At 40.5% G+C, this 18,411-nt stretch overlaps 1 protein-coding gene across 2 annotated transcripts in view; it reads right to left on the reverse strand.

The window, feature by feature from the left end:
• SMS (spermine synthase) overlaps positions 1–18,411 on the reverse strand; it is a 44,426-nt gene that overhangs the window by 13,364 nt on the left and 12,651 nt on the right. For both annotated transcript variants that reach the window (XM_079972287.1, XM_079972288.1), the window contains exons 2-5: positions 12,060–12,180; positions 5,840–5,927; positions 5,109–5,173; positions 2,099–2,274 (exon numbers count right to left, since the gene is read on the reverse strand). In XM_079972287.1, coding sequence (XP_079828413.1) covers positions 2,099–2,274; positions 5,109–5,173; positions 5,840–5,927; positions 12,060–12,180 — 450 coding nt within the window. The remainder of the gene's footprint in view (positions 1–2,098; positions 2,275–5,108; positions 5,174–5,839; positions 5,928–12,059; positions 12,181–18,411) is intronic.

Consider the following 18,411-nt stretch of genomic DNA (forward strand, 5'->3'; position numbering starts at 1 on the left):
AAATCCACAATGACTTCATTATTTTAAAGTAAATCATTCAGACTAATTAAGGGGGGGGACTAGAAATGTTATTACAGATTTAGAAAAATAAAACCTGTGGTTTTACATTTCTGTGTAAAGTTATTCACTAAAACACAAGAGGAATGTCAAATATCTATTAATGGCTGTGCAGTGGCATAGCGTGGGTTGTCAGCACCCGGGGCAAGGCAAGTAATTTGCGCCCCCTAACCCGTGGATTTGCGCCCCCTAACCCTAACCCCCAGATGTTGCGCCCGGTGCGGCCGGCCCCCCCTGCACCCCCCACGCTACGCCACTGTGGCTGTGTCACTGTTATTCCCTGATGTATATGAACATAATTTGTTTATATACATCACTGGTGGGAAAACTGTGGGGTACATGCAACCTCCACAGTCCTCTCCCCATATGCCTTCATTGTGTGTGGCCTTCTCCTGACCCCCTGTAACTCATTCTCCCCTCAGTCCATCAAACAGCTGGTTGGTGGGTTCAGAGGAGCCTGATCACTTCCTGCTGGGGTGAAGAGGGGTCGGTTGTTCTTTAGCTCAGCAAGGAAAGGCCCTGAAAGCAAGGCTCATGGTGCTTTCAAAAGATATGTGTCTGTGTGTTCGAGCCCCACACTGGGCAAAAGATTCTTGCATTGCAGGTGCTTGGACTGGATGACCCTCGTGCTCTTCTTCCAATTCTACAATTCTTCATTAGTTGACTAAATCAGGAAGACAGTCTCCTTTCTCTCCAAACTCGAATACTGGGACACCCATTTCAAGCCTGTTTGGGTGCCTGCCATCAGGAAGTACCTGATTCAACGGACGACATTCTCTTAGAGTGCCCTTTACACAGCAGACCTCGCCAACTGATGCTGAGCAAAATGTTGGACCTCCGGCCCACAACTCCGAGAAGAAGCCAAATAAGGTTTCTCCTGGCAGATCGGGAGAAAGGTATTACTGCTTTAGTAGCTTCCTTTTTAGCCACAATTTTACCCAAAAGGGTTCCCAACAAACTATCCTTTTAGGAAATAGACAGGGCATAGCAGAATATCCAAATGCACACGACTATAGTGTGACTTTATAACCCTTGATAGCTTCACTGTTATCTTTTTAATTATTCCAGTTACTTGAAATGTTTTATACCGTGATGCCAATATTTGATTGATTGATTGATTGATTGATTGATTGATTGATTGATACTGGGACACTACTGTTTGGCATAATCCACCTATTTTCCTACTACAAACTGCATTAGAAATTCTAAAAGGGAAACAAAGCAATATGAAATTCTTTCAAACCTACAAACATAAATGGTTAATACTAATTCAGTTCAAATACTTGGAAACAGTGAAATCAGATAATTCATGCCTTCGTTTGTGGTTAGGTTTGTCACTGGAGTTGATCAATGACACACCTAGAGACAGCAGCAGACTGCAAGGAAGCCGTCAGCACCAGCCAGTGTGATAATGTTATGCTCCAAAATTTCAACATTCCCGGGAGAAGAGTCCATACCATAGTATGATTCATTCCATTAACATAATCTTTTAATATAGATAGTGTAATTAGTTTTGATAACAAGGGGAGCCTAAATACAATAATCAACAGAATCTTATCTGCTATTTTCCCCCAGTGGGTTGAATGATACAATGCTAGCAGGAATGGAAGAAACTAGCTTCATCAGCACTGTATCAAATTTCCAGCCGAATTTATTTCATGTTGCCCCCAAAGATTCCTTTTTACAATTACTTATGGGGTAATATAAAAAATAATAATAGATATGATCTCAGCTGAAAAACACTTGAACCACAGGTCAAAATATCAGAAAGAGTGAAATTCTGATAACAGAAATCCCAGAAGCTCTGTGGGAAACCGACACAATTTAGAGCCCGCAAAGTTAAACGCTGCAAACCAGAAGTTCAAGAAAACCTTCTGCAATTACAGCCTGTCCAGGGCTGAGGGAGAAAAAAATAGGGTGGCTGGGTTTTAAGCACAACAAACCACAAAACATGGGTTGACTTTGGACTGACAGGTCACAAGTTGTGCAGGTCAACTCTATAGCAGTTGGCTCTGTATTATATAAAAACAGCAATACTCACTAACATCCCCACTGAGGATAAGAATATTTCCAAACTGTTTCGAGTGTAAGATTTTAATATTCTGGTAAGCTGACTCTTCATCATAAACAACTTCATCAATGTCATATTCCACCAATCGTCCATCTGCTGTGGGCCAATATTTATCAATAGCATCTCCTCTCACAATGGCTGGCAATCTGAGAACGAAAAGACAGAAGAAGAGAACATTCACAATTTCAGGTTTGTGCAAGTTAGCAAAAGCTATATTATAGTCAAGACATTTCTAAAACGTTACCTTCCTAGAGGTACTCGAACACTGCAACCTAGTGTTCCAAGCAAAGAATTTCCATTGTAAACTTTTTAATGTTAGTACTTTTGAGACAATTGCTATTCCCTGATTTGCAGCCCCCCAAAAATGTATTCCATTACTGGAACGGAACAAGAGATAAGCAGCACACAAAAGGTTTTTGAAAATGTGGTTATTTTTAGTATTTACTGGTACAACATTCCAGGCAGATTCTCATGTTGACTTATCTATGAGTATTTTAAAAATGTCCATTCTGATACCACGACAGCAACAACTGAATTCCTAGGCTGGAATGTTTATATGGAAGCTGCTGTTATATAACTTGGACATAGCTGTCAAACAGGTTGCCAAACGACGGTGGATAACTGTGCTAGCTATTAATGCTTTTATATACTTTGTTAAATTAGCTTTCTAAAGGTAGAAATGACAGAGCATGTTAAAAGTTGTTTGTGAACCACCCTTGGTATTTCTTCTTGAAATGCAAAGGGTATACAAATTAATTTAATTGATTGATTGATTGATTAATTAATTAATTAAAGTATGCCTTCACAACAGCAGAAAACATAAGGACAGGAAAATCTGTCATGCCTTTCTGTAATACCCAAGCCATGCCATCTAATGAAACAATTTAAGAGACACTAGAGGGCAGTACCAGATAGTATGCAAACTTCATGAGACCAAAGGTTTTTTTATCTATAAAAACCAATTTGCTTTATAGACTATTAAAACCAGATAAATATTTTAATATATAGAGAGCAAACCCACCAAAATATCTCAAGCTTTATTCTTAATGCCCCCTGTCCACTCCTATGCCACACATTATGTATTCATTTACTGGTGCAGTTATTTTACCCAAATAGCCATTGTCTGGTCAACTGGGATGCAAGAGACTGACAAAATGAGCTGACAAAAGGCAGATCACATGTAGTGTGTAAAGCTTGTTCCAGGGGTACACTGCAACTGCCCACAGAGCAGGAATACTACTCTTGCTTTTCCCAGCATTACCCTGCTCTCCCCACAGCCAACTAAGTGGCCTTCACTTACATGATACTCAGGCAAGGAACATCAACAGCACCTGGCTCAATGACAGCTTGGAATACTTTTACCTCAAAGTCTGGAGAGGAAGCAAAACAGTTGCCACCTCACAGAGAGCACACAAGGCTATGCTGATGCTTCCTACTTTTTCACATGGAAGTATAACCTGAGCAAGAAAAAGCTACAAAATGGTGGCATCCCACAAAAGCCAGAGAAGCAGGAGACTAAAATCACTGGTGTTCCAAGTAATAGTTTCGCTGTGCTCTAGTACAAACGTGAACTGTACTGAATGTGAAAGTGCTGGTGACGTTGACAACCAGATGTTCAGATTACTATCAGAGGCAAAAAACTGCCTCTCTCACCCCTGTAACCTACTACACAGTATTAGTTCTGTTTTTCTAACGTAGTCAGCCTCCATGCCTTATCAATGCTTATTACTCTGTTCCTGTATGTAACAAAGTTATTTCCTTGTCTAATCCAGCATTAGGTAACTTGTGCCTTCCGCATGTTGCTGGATTCCAACTCTTATTAGGCCCAGACAGAATGGCGAAAGGCCAGTAATAAAGGAAGTTGCTGTCCAACAACATATGGAGGGTGTGACCGTGGTTGCTGATCTCCTCAGAACTTCAGGAAACCTGACAAACCCATTTACTTTAGTTCCCATCAGCTTGTTCTGCAAACAGCCAGATATTATAAATACAGTGGTACCTCAGGTTAATAACTTAATTCGTTCTGGAGGTCGGTTCTTAATCTGAAACTATTCTTAACCTAAGGTACCACTTTAGCTAATGGGGCCTCCCGCTGGCGCCAGAGCACGATTTCTGTTCTCATCCTGGGGCAAAGTTCTTAACCCGAGGTACTATTTCTGGGTTAGCGGAGTCTGTAACCTGAAGCGTCTGTAACCCGAGGTACCACTGTACCAGTCTTTGTTCTAGCTACAGATTCTCTCCAATCACTGGAAAAGAATGAAGGAATGCATATGGGTGGGTTGTTTCTATATCCCCCCACTAAACCGTAGGTATGGAAAAGAATGTCAAATAAGGTGCCTTAGGCCCCTTCAAGTTCAGCTCTCTGCTTTAGTTTTTCCCCAACCCCATATATTTCTGTATGGAATAAAAACCACAATAACATGGCAGCCCCCCACCCCCACAAAGACTACAACTTAACACCACCCAATTATGCCCCCCAATTTCAGTTTATTTCATTTCTATCCTACCTTTCTAGTGCCTATGCACTATTCAGGGCATCTAACTATACTTGACAATCACAGTATTATATAAAACAACTTATTCAGTAGGAAGCCGCCTTACAGGCAGATCATTGATTCATCTAGTTCAGTACTGTCTACTGACTGGCTGTGCCTCTCCATGGTTTCAAGTACTTAGCAATGCAAGAAGCTGCCAAAATAAAATAAAATGTCTCTACCAACTAGCAAAAGGCAGCCAGAGATGAACCATCCATTTTTCATAGGTTTACTTTGGTGCAGCCACATTATGCCATGGAACTCCACTGAATAATCTACAGCAAATGAAAACTTTACTACGTTAAGAAAATGTAAGGGTAAAATGAATGAACTTGAATAAAATGTTTTGTAAAGTCTCAATACTATGTGTTAAAATTCCATATTCATTTACCAGACAACAAAGACTTCGCTGGGCAATCTGACCAAACAATCTCAAAATTCCTCACCGTTTTACTCTTTTGATGTTTCTATGACACAGTTCTTTCATTCTTTTTTCTATCTTGTTTAGAAGCTGTGATTAAAAAAAAAGTCTGGTTAAAAAACAATAGGATCCAACTAAAAGAACAAGATTCCTAAAAATATGATACACAGCCAACTTTTCTCTCTCACCTCCAAAGCCCATGTTAGCAAAGCCTTAGGATTTTGTCTATTTTCCCTTCTCATTTTTGTTAAAATTAATTTTGCTTTCAGTCAGTTTAGCACTGCATACAAGCCAGTGAGCTTAGTTTCTAAACAAACCAAATCCAAAACATGAGTTATATATAACCTCCTTTTTTATCATTTCATTAAGTTTGCTGTTAAGTAGTATTCAGGGTTTAGAGGTAAAAACAGAAAGATCTGCAACGCCTTATATACAAACAGAAACAGAGAGAGAGAGAATTAAAACCATGGTGAAAATAAAAATGGTTTTGTCTTCCACTGAAATGTCATCAAGGTCAGTGCCAGGCGATCTGTTAAGGAATGCAGTTAATGGGTTAATTCTCCCCACAATGTACCTACAGGCATTTCTGCTTTACTGTTATGTCTGAAGCAAACTAGAGGCTTGCCCCGTACTTTCCCACTGAGTTTAATGGCTGCAAGAATTAAAACCTAGCATTTATGAAATTAAAAATAAGCTCTGTAAAAAAAATGTGTCTTCAATTCAAGCACTATCATATATATATGGTACTATACATACCTGCTCTACGTCTCCTCCACTCAAATTGTTGCAACTCTGTACATCGACCAACACCAAGCCATGAGGATAAATTCTCAGATTGGCAAAACTAGACAGTAAAAACAAGAAAAGTGTCAGATGAAAGCAGTCCCCCAGTCCCTACATTCTAAGCACCAACTTCTTCAACAAGAACTGCAGGAAGAGAACCTCCAGCACCTCAGTTGCCTACCTGCTGCCAACTCTCCCCTCATTTATATTCTAATCAACTGTCCTGTGAGCTTCTGTTGAAAGAAGACCATCTGAATATTTACATTGCTTCCTTCCAACTGTAAATACTTGGTAAGTCCTTGTGGTTAAGAGAAATTCTCCATTATAAACAAGCTTGACTGTTTTAAAATGATCTAAGATGACTAGAAATTTGGTATGTTTTGTTTTCATACAACAAGGAGGATTTCTAAAATATTATCAAACTCTGTTCCATGCAAGTTTGAATAAATGGCTTTAATGCATTCTTCATTAAAGGGGCAATTGCGCATGTGGCAATGCAATCTTTAGGAGGTAGAACACTTAGCTCCACGAGTAAGAGGCGGTATCTAATGCCACCAAGCATCTGCTGGGAAGCTAAGCATGCTGCCCAATATCCATGGAAAATTGAGAGCCAGTTGGAAAGTTGTCTTATTCTTCATCTTTTCAAGAAACTCTAGGAACCTGTTTCAGCTGAAGAATAGGGGGAAAATGCTTTAAAAACATAAATGATGGAATGGGGGTGATGGAATCAGCTGGCTGGATGTGATCAGTGGAAAGATGTGGTCAATGCAGCCTGGGAATTTATTTATTTTTTAAAACCTGCTAAATAGCTGGCAGATGGGCAAGAGATGCTAGCTGAAGGAGAAGGTAATGAGCACAAAGGAGGTAAAGAGGAGACTGGAAAAGGGACAGTTTTATCTCTTGTGTCTCTTCCTACCTTGTCTTTTTCTCCATCCCTCCCCTTCTCTTTCCACCAGGAACAAGGCAAATAAGGCCAAGGGAGAAGCACAGAGATATAAAAAGGACAAAGAAAATTATCTCACTTTCTAGACTGGTCATTTTCTGATTCACACAGAAAGTATTTTTAAATGTCCCCAAGGGCAGAAGGAAGATCTGCACATAGAAATCAATGAAGAAACCCAAGACTTTAATGCAGCTGTAACTAGAGCTGGAAAAGGCTACAGATGAAATAAAAACGTAAGAGGGAGAAGGAAGTTACAATGCGAAAGGGAGGGAGAAAATGGGAGGCCACAGGAAAAGAGGAACATCATAAGGCTGGGCAAGAGTGCTGAAGAAGAGCTGGGAAGAGTGCTGGAGAAGGGGACAACGAAAGAAGTTTCTAACTTCCCTGAGGAAATCAGAACTGGAGCTCACCAAGATGCCTTTTCACTTTTTTGAGGGCCCCTGGGTGCCAGCCTTCAACTACAGAGGCAGAGCTAACACCTTCAAATGGAGCCCACTCAGCCAGGAGTTCTGGTAACACATTGCCACAGTGTATGTGTGTTAACAGTTTTTAATTCTGGATTTTCAATTGTTGTAATATGCCCTGGGAACTGCTGGTGTAGGATAATAAATTTAAGCATCATGCTTGTTTTAATATTTCTAGTATTCATTGTTTAACTTGTCAAACTTAAGTTTAATCACACTGCTTAGGAGCGCTTCTGATCCTAGCCTTGATTCTTGAGCCCAAGGTATCACTGTGGCTAGCAGTGCCTTTGCCCAGCTGAAGCTAGCACATCATCTATACCCATATTTGCCTTAGTTACACCATGCTGTAATGCGCAGTATGAAAGCCTCATATGAAGACTGTCCAAAACAATTGCTTTGGAATGCAAAGGCATGTAACTCCTTTACTGAAACAACTGCACTGGCTTCCATTTTGTTTCCACACCCAATTCAAAGAGCCAGTGATTTGAAGGACCACCAACTCCAGTATTAGCCCACCCGTCTCCTAATATCTTCTTCATCAGACGCGATCCTGTATATCTGATGTCTCCATGAGTCTGCTTAGCCCTGGGACCAGGGAGAGAGCCTTTTCAGTAGCTGCACCCAGTAGCTGTGGAACTGACTTGTGGTAGAAGCTCATCTTGCATTAATGGCCTTCTGTCAAATGTCTAAAGCCTCGCAGTTTAAGAAGGATTTTGGGATACAAAAGCTTTTAAAGGCCTTTACCAATTTGTATTTCACTTTGCCACAGTTAACTGTTTCATCATTGCTTAAGAATATCTACTTGTTTTAATGGCTGCCTTTTATCCTTTTGTGTTCTGCTGTTTTTAGCAATTTTCACTTAGTTTTTACCTTATTGCAGCTAGCTGTCTTGAGCTTCTTAAAGGAAAGGCAGGACATAAAAAATTAAATAAACAAATAAAAATAACCTGTATTTGATTACACAAATTTCTGTTAACAGATTTCACCACTTACAAAAATTAAAACAACCACTAGCATACACACTAACCAGTTCAATAATATGGTTTCTTTACTGCACAAACTCAAAAAACAGTTTCACTTGCCCAATTGTTTTTAAAATGTACGCTAACATTCCAACAATTACTAGAAGTCAAACATCTCAAAGATTCATGTATTCCAGAAATACTTGTTCTTTTCCCATTCATTGGCATTTTCAAATAAACTGGAATAAAAAAAAAGGTTTGTTTTTTTTAAAAAAAATCATACCACCACACGCAGCGCTTTGAATGGCAAATGTAATTAACATTCTGCTTGGGAAAGAAAGTGAATGGCTGTTTTGCCTATATTTATGTTGACAACATGATTAATGAAAGCTTTACAATAGAGCCTTCTACAATTCTGCCTTTTGTTAGAGTGACCCATGAATTAAATGGACCTGGGAGAGATGACAAATATTACTTTTGCTGGCTTAACTTCATGCAAAGTGGCTTTAATCTAGATACAGAGGAATTGTTTTAGCAGAGACAACAAGGAAGCATGACTTAATCCCCAAGCAACTTCAATTCATTTAGCAGCTGCAGCTTTCCCAATGGGGATTAATACATGGTCTTTGTTAAAGAAAAAAATTGTCGTCAGCAGCATTCACAGGAGTTTGAACTTGCAGAGAATGTATGTTCAAAACCTTTGTGGGTATACCATTATTCAGCAGCACTGCTCGACTCTACAGTGAACGTTAATGTACATTAATGTGTGGTTTCCAATTCTGACTGACATCTACATTCTGTCTTGTCACAGTTCACAGTGTAATGTATTATTACTATTACCAGTAATTTTCTCAATCCAATTTACCACTTCTGCACTTATTCTCACTCACAAAACCACTTTCTATTATTCCCCTTTCATGTGCACATCATCCACACTCCTCAAGAAGAGACAACCAGCTGACCTTGAACTCAACAGCAACTGCTACAATGGCAAGAGGACCACTGATAAGTGTGACAGCATGAAAATTAGGAGAGACCTTGATCCATCCATTCCTTGCCCTGAAATCATTCAATGAAACCATTTCATGAGCAGAGAAAGGAGTAGAGTGAAGCCTGGTTTTCCTACAAACAAACCACAACTTTCCAGGCCCACAAAAGATAGGAATCTCTCTCTTTCCCCCTCATAGGCACCAAGCATCCTTCTTTGGGGAGGGAATTCCATAATGTAAGTGTCACATTGGAAAAGGTATTTTCCCTACGTCGCCTCCCACCTTCTCTCTCATAGCTGGGTGTATTCAGAAAGGGGCTTCAGTAGAGGTTTCTAATATCCAGGCATGTTAAGCAGGTGGTACTTGAGGTTCCTGGGTTCTAAGCCATGTACAGCTTGCAAAGTAAAAAAATCAGTACCCTGCATTGGTTTCAGAGCAGCTCTTCAAAAATTGATAGACTGCTCCAGCTAAATTTTGAACTTGGTGCAATTTCCAAGCAGTGTTCAAGGTGCACATACAACTTGTTATAGTAGTCTAAATGGAACTTTCCATATCATGGAACACTGTATTTAAATTACTCCCAGTCCAGGAGAAATCACAGCTGACCTGACTGCTCCACTCCCACTGGTTGTTTAAAAGGGGGGGGGGAATCCACACTAAATGTTAATGGAACACCTAGCAGACTGGCTCCTCCGGTAAATACCAAGCTGACCTTTAATATCTTCTGAGGATACCATGCTGTTCCACAACCAGCAGATTGTCACTCGGTGAAAATGTAGAATAGTGGGTGCTCAGTGGCAGCACCCAAACTCCACTGGGTAATTCATGATGCAGGGACAATAGTGAGCTTTAAAACACCTCTTAAAAAATCATACGTTTGTCCAAACTTTCCTAGACTCTGACTCTTAATTTTTAATTTTGTTTGGTACACTGCTCAGTTATATTTGTGATATTTATTTGTGTTGAGTTTTCAGCTTGTTTTCAGGATTTTTTTATTGAACCTTGTTGTCTGTGCTTTTATTGTTTTTATGCAAACCACTTAAGAGATTTTATTATATCAAGTGGTATATTTTAGATAAATAAGTACCGTATATGAACGAATGAATGTTAGACTGTATTTATAGCCTAGTTTGGCACTTAAACCATGCCAGCTGTTGTATAGTTACAGAAATCTTTGCAATGTGGGGTAGGCAGGAGGGTTTTTTTAACATTTTACATTGATGTTAGTAGTTAAATCCAATAGTTCACAGCACTTAAGTTTCACCTGGTTTCCACAAATGCACCAGTTGCTTCCAGCATTACCTTATTATTACAACAGGGATGCAGGTTCTCATTTTATCTTGCATTAAAGCCCACTCTCCAATGGAGTGCTGCAATCAGGCATATAAGTTTTTTTAATGCCAGCACATCAGAAGGCAGTTAAGAAAAGCATATGTGACGTTACGCATAGTACTAGTTTTTAGAAGTTTGGGTATTGTTACCCAAGCACCTGTAGAAGCAGTAGGAAAGAAGTAGCTCACAAAGCTTAACTGTTACTGAGTATAGTAACAGCAATTGCACAAGGGCTTGTGGAACATCTGCTGCAATTTCAAGGTACCTTTCAGATTCAGCTATTGCCCTATGCTAAATATGGGGCTCCTGCTAACAGAATGGCTGTTTCATGAACCAAATATTACAACTCTATCTATCACCAAATACTTATATACCATCCAAATAAGAAAGGCTCTCTGAGCAGTTTACAAGCAAAAAAAATTAAACTGCAAGCTACTAAAAATAAGGCATCAAATAAAGGTAAAGGTACCCCTGACCATTAGGTCCAGTCGCGGATGACTCTGGGGTTGTGGTGCTCATCTCGCTCTATAGGCCGAGGGAGCCGGCGTTTTGTCTGCTGACAGCTTCCGGGTCATGTGGCCAGCATGACTAAGCTGCTTCTGGCGAACCAGAGCTGCGCACGGTAACGCCGTTTCCTTCCCGCCGGAGCGGTACCTATATATCTACTTGCACTTGACGTGCTTTCGAACTGCTAGGTGGGCAGGAGCTGGGACCGAACTACGGGAGCTCACCCCGTCATGGGGATTCGAACCACCAACCTTCTCATCGGCAAGCTCTAAGCTCTGCGGTTTAGACCACAGCGCCACCCACGTCCCAAGGCATCAAATACAGAGTCTAAAACAAAACCAGCAGCAAAGTAAAGAGAGAGGATAACCAGCAGAGGATAACACAACCGAGAAGTCTCAGAAAGGTCTGTAAATATTACAGAATGCCTGACAATGAATTTTTACACGTGTGAGATTTCCATTTTGAATACTAAACAGTATACAACCACTCCAGTTTTAAATACAGGAGCTGTTATGCAGGGCAGCTCTATTTTCTTTGAATTTTCTTAGAATTAAAATGCTAAAATGGTACAAACCAACTCAGCCATTCACAGAACACCCCGCTTCAGGGTGATGTCTCATATTGTTGCCAGGTCAGATAACTGTAGCATTCGAGGGCAGAAAAATACCCATTGTTTTCAGTCAGCCAGACATGTGCAATGTTGTCTAAGAATGCGGTACTAGGCTTGTTTTGTAACAAACAATAAAGCCTTGTGGTTTTGTAGGGTTATGTATTCATTTTGTCACTGGGAAACACATTCCCATTACATTTTAGTTACTGTGAGCATTTGAAATTAACTCACTGAAACCCTTGCAAAAAAAAAAGTGTTAAAGCTCTTAATTAAATGCCCTTTTTATTTCACTTCTTTGAAGGTGGATGACACATCTTGACATTTACCTGGTTGTTAAACAGCAATGCTAACACCCTCCACAAATTATGGGTCTATATTGCACTCACCTGCCATTTTTACTGATGTAGGTTGCTAAGTACCCATGATCTTCCCAGTTATGAATAGTTTCTGTCATTCCCTGCTCTTGGAAGATGGGCTGTAGACCTTTAAAAACGGCACTACAATCAGCTAGACAATGAAAGAAAAGACACCATGGGTCAATAAAGGCACTTTGATTTTTAACATGTATTCTTTTGATACTTGTAGAACTCTCATCATGAGCACAAAATTAGATTCCCAAGATGCTGGTACTGTATCTTCTGCCAGACATTTCCCCATCTGCTTTAGCATTTTTGTCAGCATCTTCTCTCAGAAGGATAAAAACAAAGTATAATGTGAATGTCTAAAATTATACTTCTTACTTAAAGAGTAGCAAATTAGCAAACTATGTGGCTGCATCTAGCTGTAAATGAAATAAAAATTCATTCCAAAATTGTGTAAACTCTGATAAAGGAGCTTCCTGCTGGCTCCCGGTCTATATATAGCTACTAGATAGAAAACAAAAGGTCTTTCCTGTGTTTTTATTCATAAATATATTTATAAAATGCTTCTCATGTTGGGGTTGTGGGGAGAGACTTGCTGCCAAGGACAATTGTTTTAGTACATGCAGTTGCACAAATGTGAGAAACAGGCCAGTTCATTCATTTTAAAGAGAAAGAAAAACGAATACAAGGTTTTTAAAATTAAAAGTTTAAATCTTCACTTCCTTTTTATATAATGATTCTTACGTTCTCCTTTGGTTTTTGCAAGCTGAATAACACATATCAATTATAATATACACATGTAAAATGTTTGCAGCCCACTGCATTACACAGGTTTGTACACCGGGGATGAATGTGGCAAATATTTATCTAGGAAAACAAAGCATGTTTCCAGAGTTCTATAACAAAAAGCAGCCCTAAGAGAGTGAGGACAGGATTCAACTAACCCAGAGCAATAGCGGAAGCCAATGCAAGGGCTCACAATAGCCCACAGCTCCCAATCCGCTCTGGAGTGTTGGAAGAACCCCCAGAACACATCAAGGGGGGGGGGGAGGATTCCATCTGGCAAACATAAATGCTTGGACTGACAGAATGATCATAAGAGCACAACATGAATTTCTTCCCCATATTCTCTGTACTGAAAGCAAGTTTGTTGAAAACAACTCTATTTCTAGTATAACATTTTTGCAGCTATGCTCCTTACATCCCACTTGACTTCAGTTTGAGTAGTGGGGGAACAGCATTCCTGTTTTTTATTTCTGCATCACAAGTAACCATGGTTAGTATGATATTTTTTCTTTCTATATAAAATAGGTCCTATCTGGCAGAAATGTTGCAAGGACCATTTGTCTATAGGCTTCATCCTTTTGTTGACTAATCCATGCATGGCAATACAGTCGTACCTTGGTTCTCGAACGGAATCCATTCCAGAAGTCCGTTCGACTTCCGAAAACATTAGAAAAGCAAGGCGCAGCTTCTGATTGGCTGCAAGAGCTTCCTGCACTCAATTGGAAGCTGGAGAAGCCGCGTTGGACGTTCGGGTCCCAAAGAGCATTCGCAAACCAGAACACTCACTGCTGGGTTTGTGGCATTCGGGAGCCAAAACGTTCAAGTCACAAGGCGTTCAAGAACCAAGGTACGACTGTAATGATAATACAGAACAATTCAAATTTTCAGCAGGAGCACAGAATGATAGGAAATAAGTCAGCACAATGTAAGAAAGAATAAAAGAACATAGAAGAAACCTTTTTCTTATTATACTTGTGCATGAATTGTAACCTGGGGAGCTAATGAATTAAAAGTACAATGTTATAGGTAAATATTAACTCTTGCTCAGGTGAATATCAGACCATTACATTTGCAAAGCCAAATGAGTTTTTATGTTTTCAACGATCTGAATCACAAATTGATCTGCATGAAAGGCTGGCTTTTGTTTTACATTCGGGATGCTCAGCCAGGCATCCTTGTTTGTCCAAGTGGGATTCAAAGAACAAGAAACTGACAGATGGTCATTTTGACATGTTTCAGGTTTCATTTTTCACCTTTTTGATAGAAGCTAAACTTCTAGCCGAGTTGGGTGTGCCTGGCAATAATCCTAATCCTTTAGAAACTGCATTTTGCTGCTCATTAATTTTGAAAGGAGAGATGAGGAACCTCAGGCATAGGAGCTGAATACATAGGCCTCTCTGTCTGGCCCACAGGATACTTCCAGGTCACACTTCTTTCCCAGCAACATTCTGCACCCCCCCCCCAGGTGCTGCTGCCTATTTGCAATATACCATTGATATGTCTTCTTGAATACTTTAATGTACAGGTGTGTGCATTTGTGTAGAAACATCTGGCCTATGGTGGAAACAGAAGAGTCACATTAATTGTTTTGCCCGTTTTTGCCTCTGGCATCATCCACCACTGGCAGGCAATTGGCAAGAAAGGAAAGCAACCTTTCAGCTGAAAAAGGACTAAAGACGTAATTTTAAGACAGCTTGGTACAAGTTATGCCATATATAGAAAACCAGCCCAAAATAGTTCCTTCCACCAAGTATTGACTTTCATCAGCCTGTATGTGGATGAGATGACTTCCTGGAGAAGTTTCCGGAATAAAAAATACTCGCCTGTTTTTCACTTTAACCTAAGAAATAAAATTTCAAGAGCTCATGTCCCATACAGTGGTACCTCGGGTTACATACACTTCAGGTTACAGACTCCGCTAACCCAGAAATATTACTTCGGGTTAAGAACTTTGCTTTAGGATGAGAACAGAAATTGTGCTCCGGCGGCACAGCAGCAGCAGGAGGCCCCATTAGCTAAAGTAGTGCTTCAGGTTAAGAACAGTTTCAGGTTAAGAACGGACCTCCGGAACGAATTAAGTACTTAACTCAAGGTACCACTGTATAACTTTTTAACAGAGGCATCTCCACATGCCCCCGCGCATATGCGCAGTGCAGGTATCCTGGAAGTGGATCCCAGAAATGGGGAGCACCCTGGAGAGGAGTCCTGACATTTCTTAGTTTAAAATAAATGGTATCAGTCAGCCAGCCTAAATTTCGTAAGGCTTTGCTGATGTACCTCTTTCCTTAGAGCACAAGATAAACTGCTGAGATTAGACAGGAAGGGGCTGCCTCCGACAAGAAGGGGCTTGTACTTGGTGAAGCAGAAAAACTTTCAGGGGGAGAAATGCTTACTGAACAGCTTAATTGATTAGGGTTGTTGCGAGAATGAACACTGGGGCAGCGTAAGTTCTATGACAGAACAGCAGGATAAGAATGGGGAGGAGAAAAGAGCCAGTGTGGTTATATTGTGGCTAGAGTGTCGGACTTAGCATGGGAAGACAAGATTTACCGTAATTTCCCACTGAGCCATAAAAAGCAGGTAAGCTTTGTTTGGCCACCTTCTCTGTCAGCCTAATCTATCTCACAAGGTTTGAAAGGATAAAAGGGTGGGTGGAACACACACACACACACACACACACACACACACCATGTATGCTTCCCCAAGCTCGGTGGAGTAAGGGCAGGGGAAAAATAGGAGAAAAAATAACTTTCTGGTTTACGGTTACAATGGTATTTTGTTCTGAGAAATGAGTATCTCCTTCCTGCATTCAACAAGTTATCTGTTTCGCCTTATTCTACCGTTTTCATCAACAGTGCAGAGCTGATAAGCAAGGAACAGTCTCTCTCATACATGCAAACAAACAAATAATATCCGCTGGAGGAAGGCCTTAATTGGAATAAATATTAGGAATTTTGTAAGCTTATATAAGCCCAAACTGAGGTTTTAAAAGATTTACTTTGGACCTGCTGTTGCTGTTCTAAAACTTTTGACACCTACCACAGTGCCACCTGTGTCTCTGCCAGTACCGGTAATTCAAAACAAAACCTATTAACCTGGGAAAGCATTCTACAAGTGTTACCCTCTGGGCAAAATCTAGAGGTGCACAGGTAATTGCTAGGCAATATATTTGCCTCTGTGATATTCTGCTAGAGGCCATAGCAGAATGGGAGGGATAGGCAGGGACGATGGGTGTGTGTTGCGCAACTAAGGATCATTCCCAAACTTGGGCAACAAGATCAGCATCCTAGCAGGCTCAGCCAACATAAACTGGCTTCTTCTGCCTGTATCTTCTGCCTGTATGGCAATTAACATAAAACCACTATCTCAGAAAATATTGCCACAAACGTAATCGCTCCCTTTATGCCAAAACACAAGAAAGCATAGTAACCCTGTCATATTTTGTTTCTTTAATTGTAGAAATATTACCCCTATGACGCAAGAGCAAGGATAAATCATTCTTCAAAGTATTTTGACTCTCACGGTGCAAACAAATTTCCTCATCATGTTAAGTGGTATGTTTTCTGGTTCTTGTACTGCACAAGCTCATTTTTGCCTTTAATTAAATCAGTAACATTTTTGAAAGCTTGCCGTTTGCTACAAACCATTCAATTTCTCGCTGCTGGGCTTAACAACTTCAGAAGCCATCAATGAACCAATCAGAAATGCTTCAAATACGTTTTAAGGGATAACGCCATTGAGCTTCATTGTGAGCTAATTTCTAAACTGACATCAAGTAAGCCCACAACTTATGCACATTTAACTTGTGTGCATTCAGCTTTATGTGTGTTTCCCCTCCCAAATCGGCCTGTTATATTTCAGCACTACTGAATATTTAATGTAGAGATTTCAGTTTTTCATCTCATGTAACTAAATGCAGTGAGGCATTTCACCCAAAGTCTGAGCAACATCAAAATAAAACTATCTAATCAAGAGTAAACATATTTCTGAGGTAAACTTTTATCAGTGCCCTTTCGTATGAATACAATCCCAAATGAACCAATTATGTACCCTCCCCAGTGGTTTGTTTGAGAGCAGTTCCACAGAGACAATGCTTCTTTATCCCAGAACCTGACATCTATAGCACCTGGGAAGGAGTTGTTCAGTCTGCAATCTCCATCTTGGAACCAAATTAACAAGATGACTTCATGGCTACATCCTCCCTAACCCCACCCCCTGCTTTGTGTAACATCTTATCTGATTTAGAGTTCTTAAATATTAGACATTTTTGTAGCTCCTAATAAAGGCAGTGCCCAACTCTTGATATGGGATTATTTTTTCTTATTGACAAACATGGCTACCTTCGCTTTTCAAAATATTTTTCTGGGGCACTAACAAATTCCTTCAGGATTTCATATTGGTCGTAGGCTGCATACTGAAAGTGCAAGTCCAACGTTATTAAGAAATATCATTTATAAGTATTCGTTTTATTTTAGTTTTATAACTATAGCTCATCTCTTGTCTTTGTAATCTCCAAGGAACCACTAAAAAGGTAAAGGTACCCCTGCCCGTACGGGCCAGTCTTGACAGACTCTGGGGTTGTGCGCCCATCTCACTTAAGAGGCCAGGGGCCAGCGCTGTCCGGAGACACTTCCGGGTCACGTGGCCAGCGTGACATCGCTGCTCTGGCGAGCCAGAGCCGCACACGGAAACGCCGTTTACCTTCCCGCTGGTAAGCGGTCCCTATTTATCTACTTGCACCCAGAGGTGCTTTCGAACTGCTAGGTTGGCAGGCGCTGGGACCGAGCAGCGGGAGCGCACCCCGCCGCAGGGATTCGAACCGCCGACCTTTCGATCGGCAAGCCCTAGGCGCTGAGGCTTTAACCCACAGCGCTACCTGCGTCCCTAATGGAACCACTAATGCGCTGTTTATCAGAATGCTGCTTGCCACAAAATTTCACTTCAGTGTGTTTATCAATCTGATGATAAAGCTAATAAAATTATAAAAATCAAAAGTTAGCCTGTGTCTGTTTGTTTTTAAATGTGGACATACCAAAAACAAGCATAAACACCATTCATTCTGAATAGATCATTCCCTATAAGCATAGTAGTCATATTGTGGTAGAAAAATGTTATGTGAGTCACTCCTAATGGTGGTTGGCAACTTATTCAAAATACTTATCATCACTGTTCCCTTTACTGCATCAGTCCCAAATCACAAAAGACTGGGAGAAGAGGAATGTTTATGTCTAGCGCCTAAAGATATGTAAAGAAGGTGGCAGGCAAGCCTCCCTGGGGACAGCATTCCACAAGCAGGGAGCCACCACAGAAAAGGCCCATTCTTGTGTTGCCAATTTCCAGGGCCTTTATGGAGGAGGCATACAAAGAAGGATTAACCAGCTGCACACATATTTGATGGGGGACACCTGGACTGCGAGTAGTAAATGCAAAAAGGATCTACATGCCTTATGAGACCACAACTATCTTCTGTCACATGAAGGATGGAGCAAGCTTGTTTTTACATGCTCTGGAGGAACAGGTGAGTGACTAAACAAAACACAAAGACTGCTTATTCAGCAGATATTCGGGGTAATACCTGCATACCACTGGT

The sequence above is a fragment of the Podarcis cretensis genome, assembly GCF_951804945.1.
Source record: "Podarcis cretensis genome assembly, chromosome: 4".
Lineage (NCBI taxonomy): Eukaryota > Metazoa > Chordata > Lepidosauria > Squamata > Lacertidae > Podarcis > Podarcis cretensis.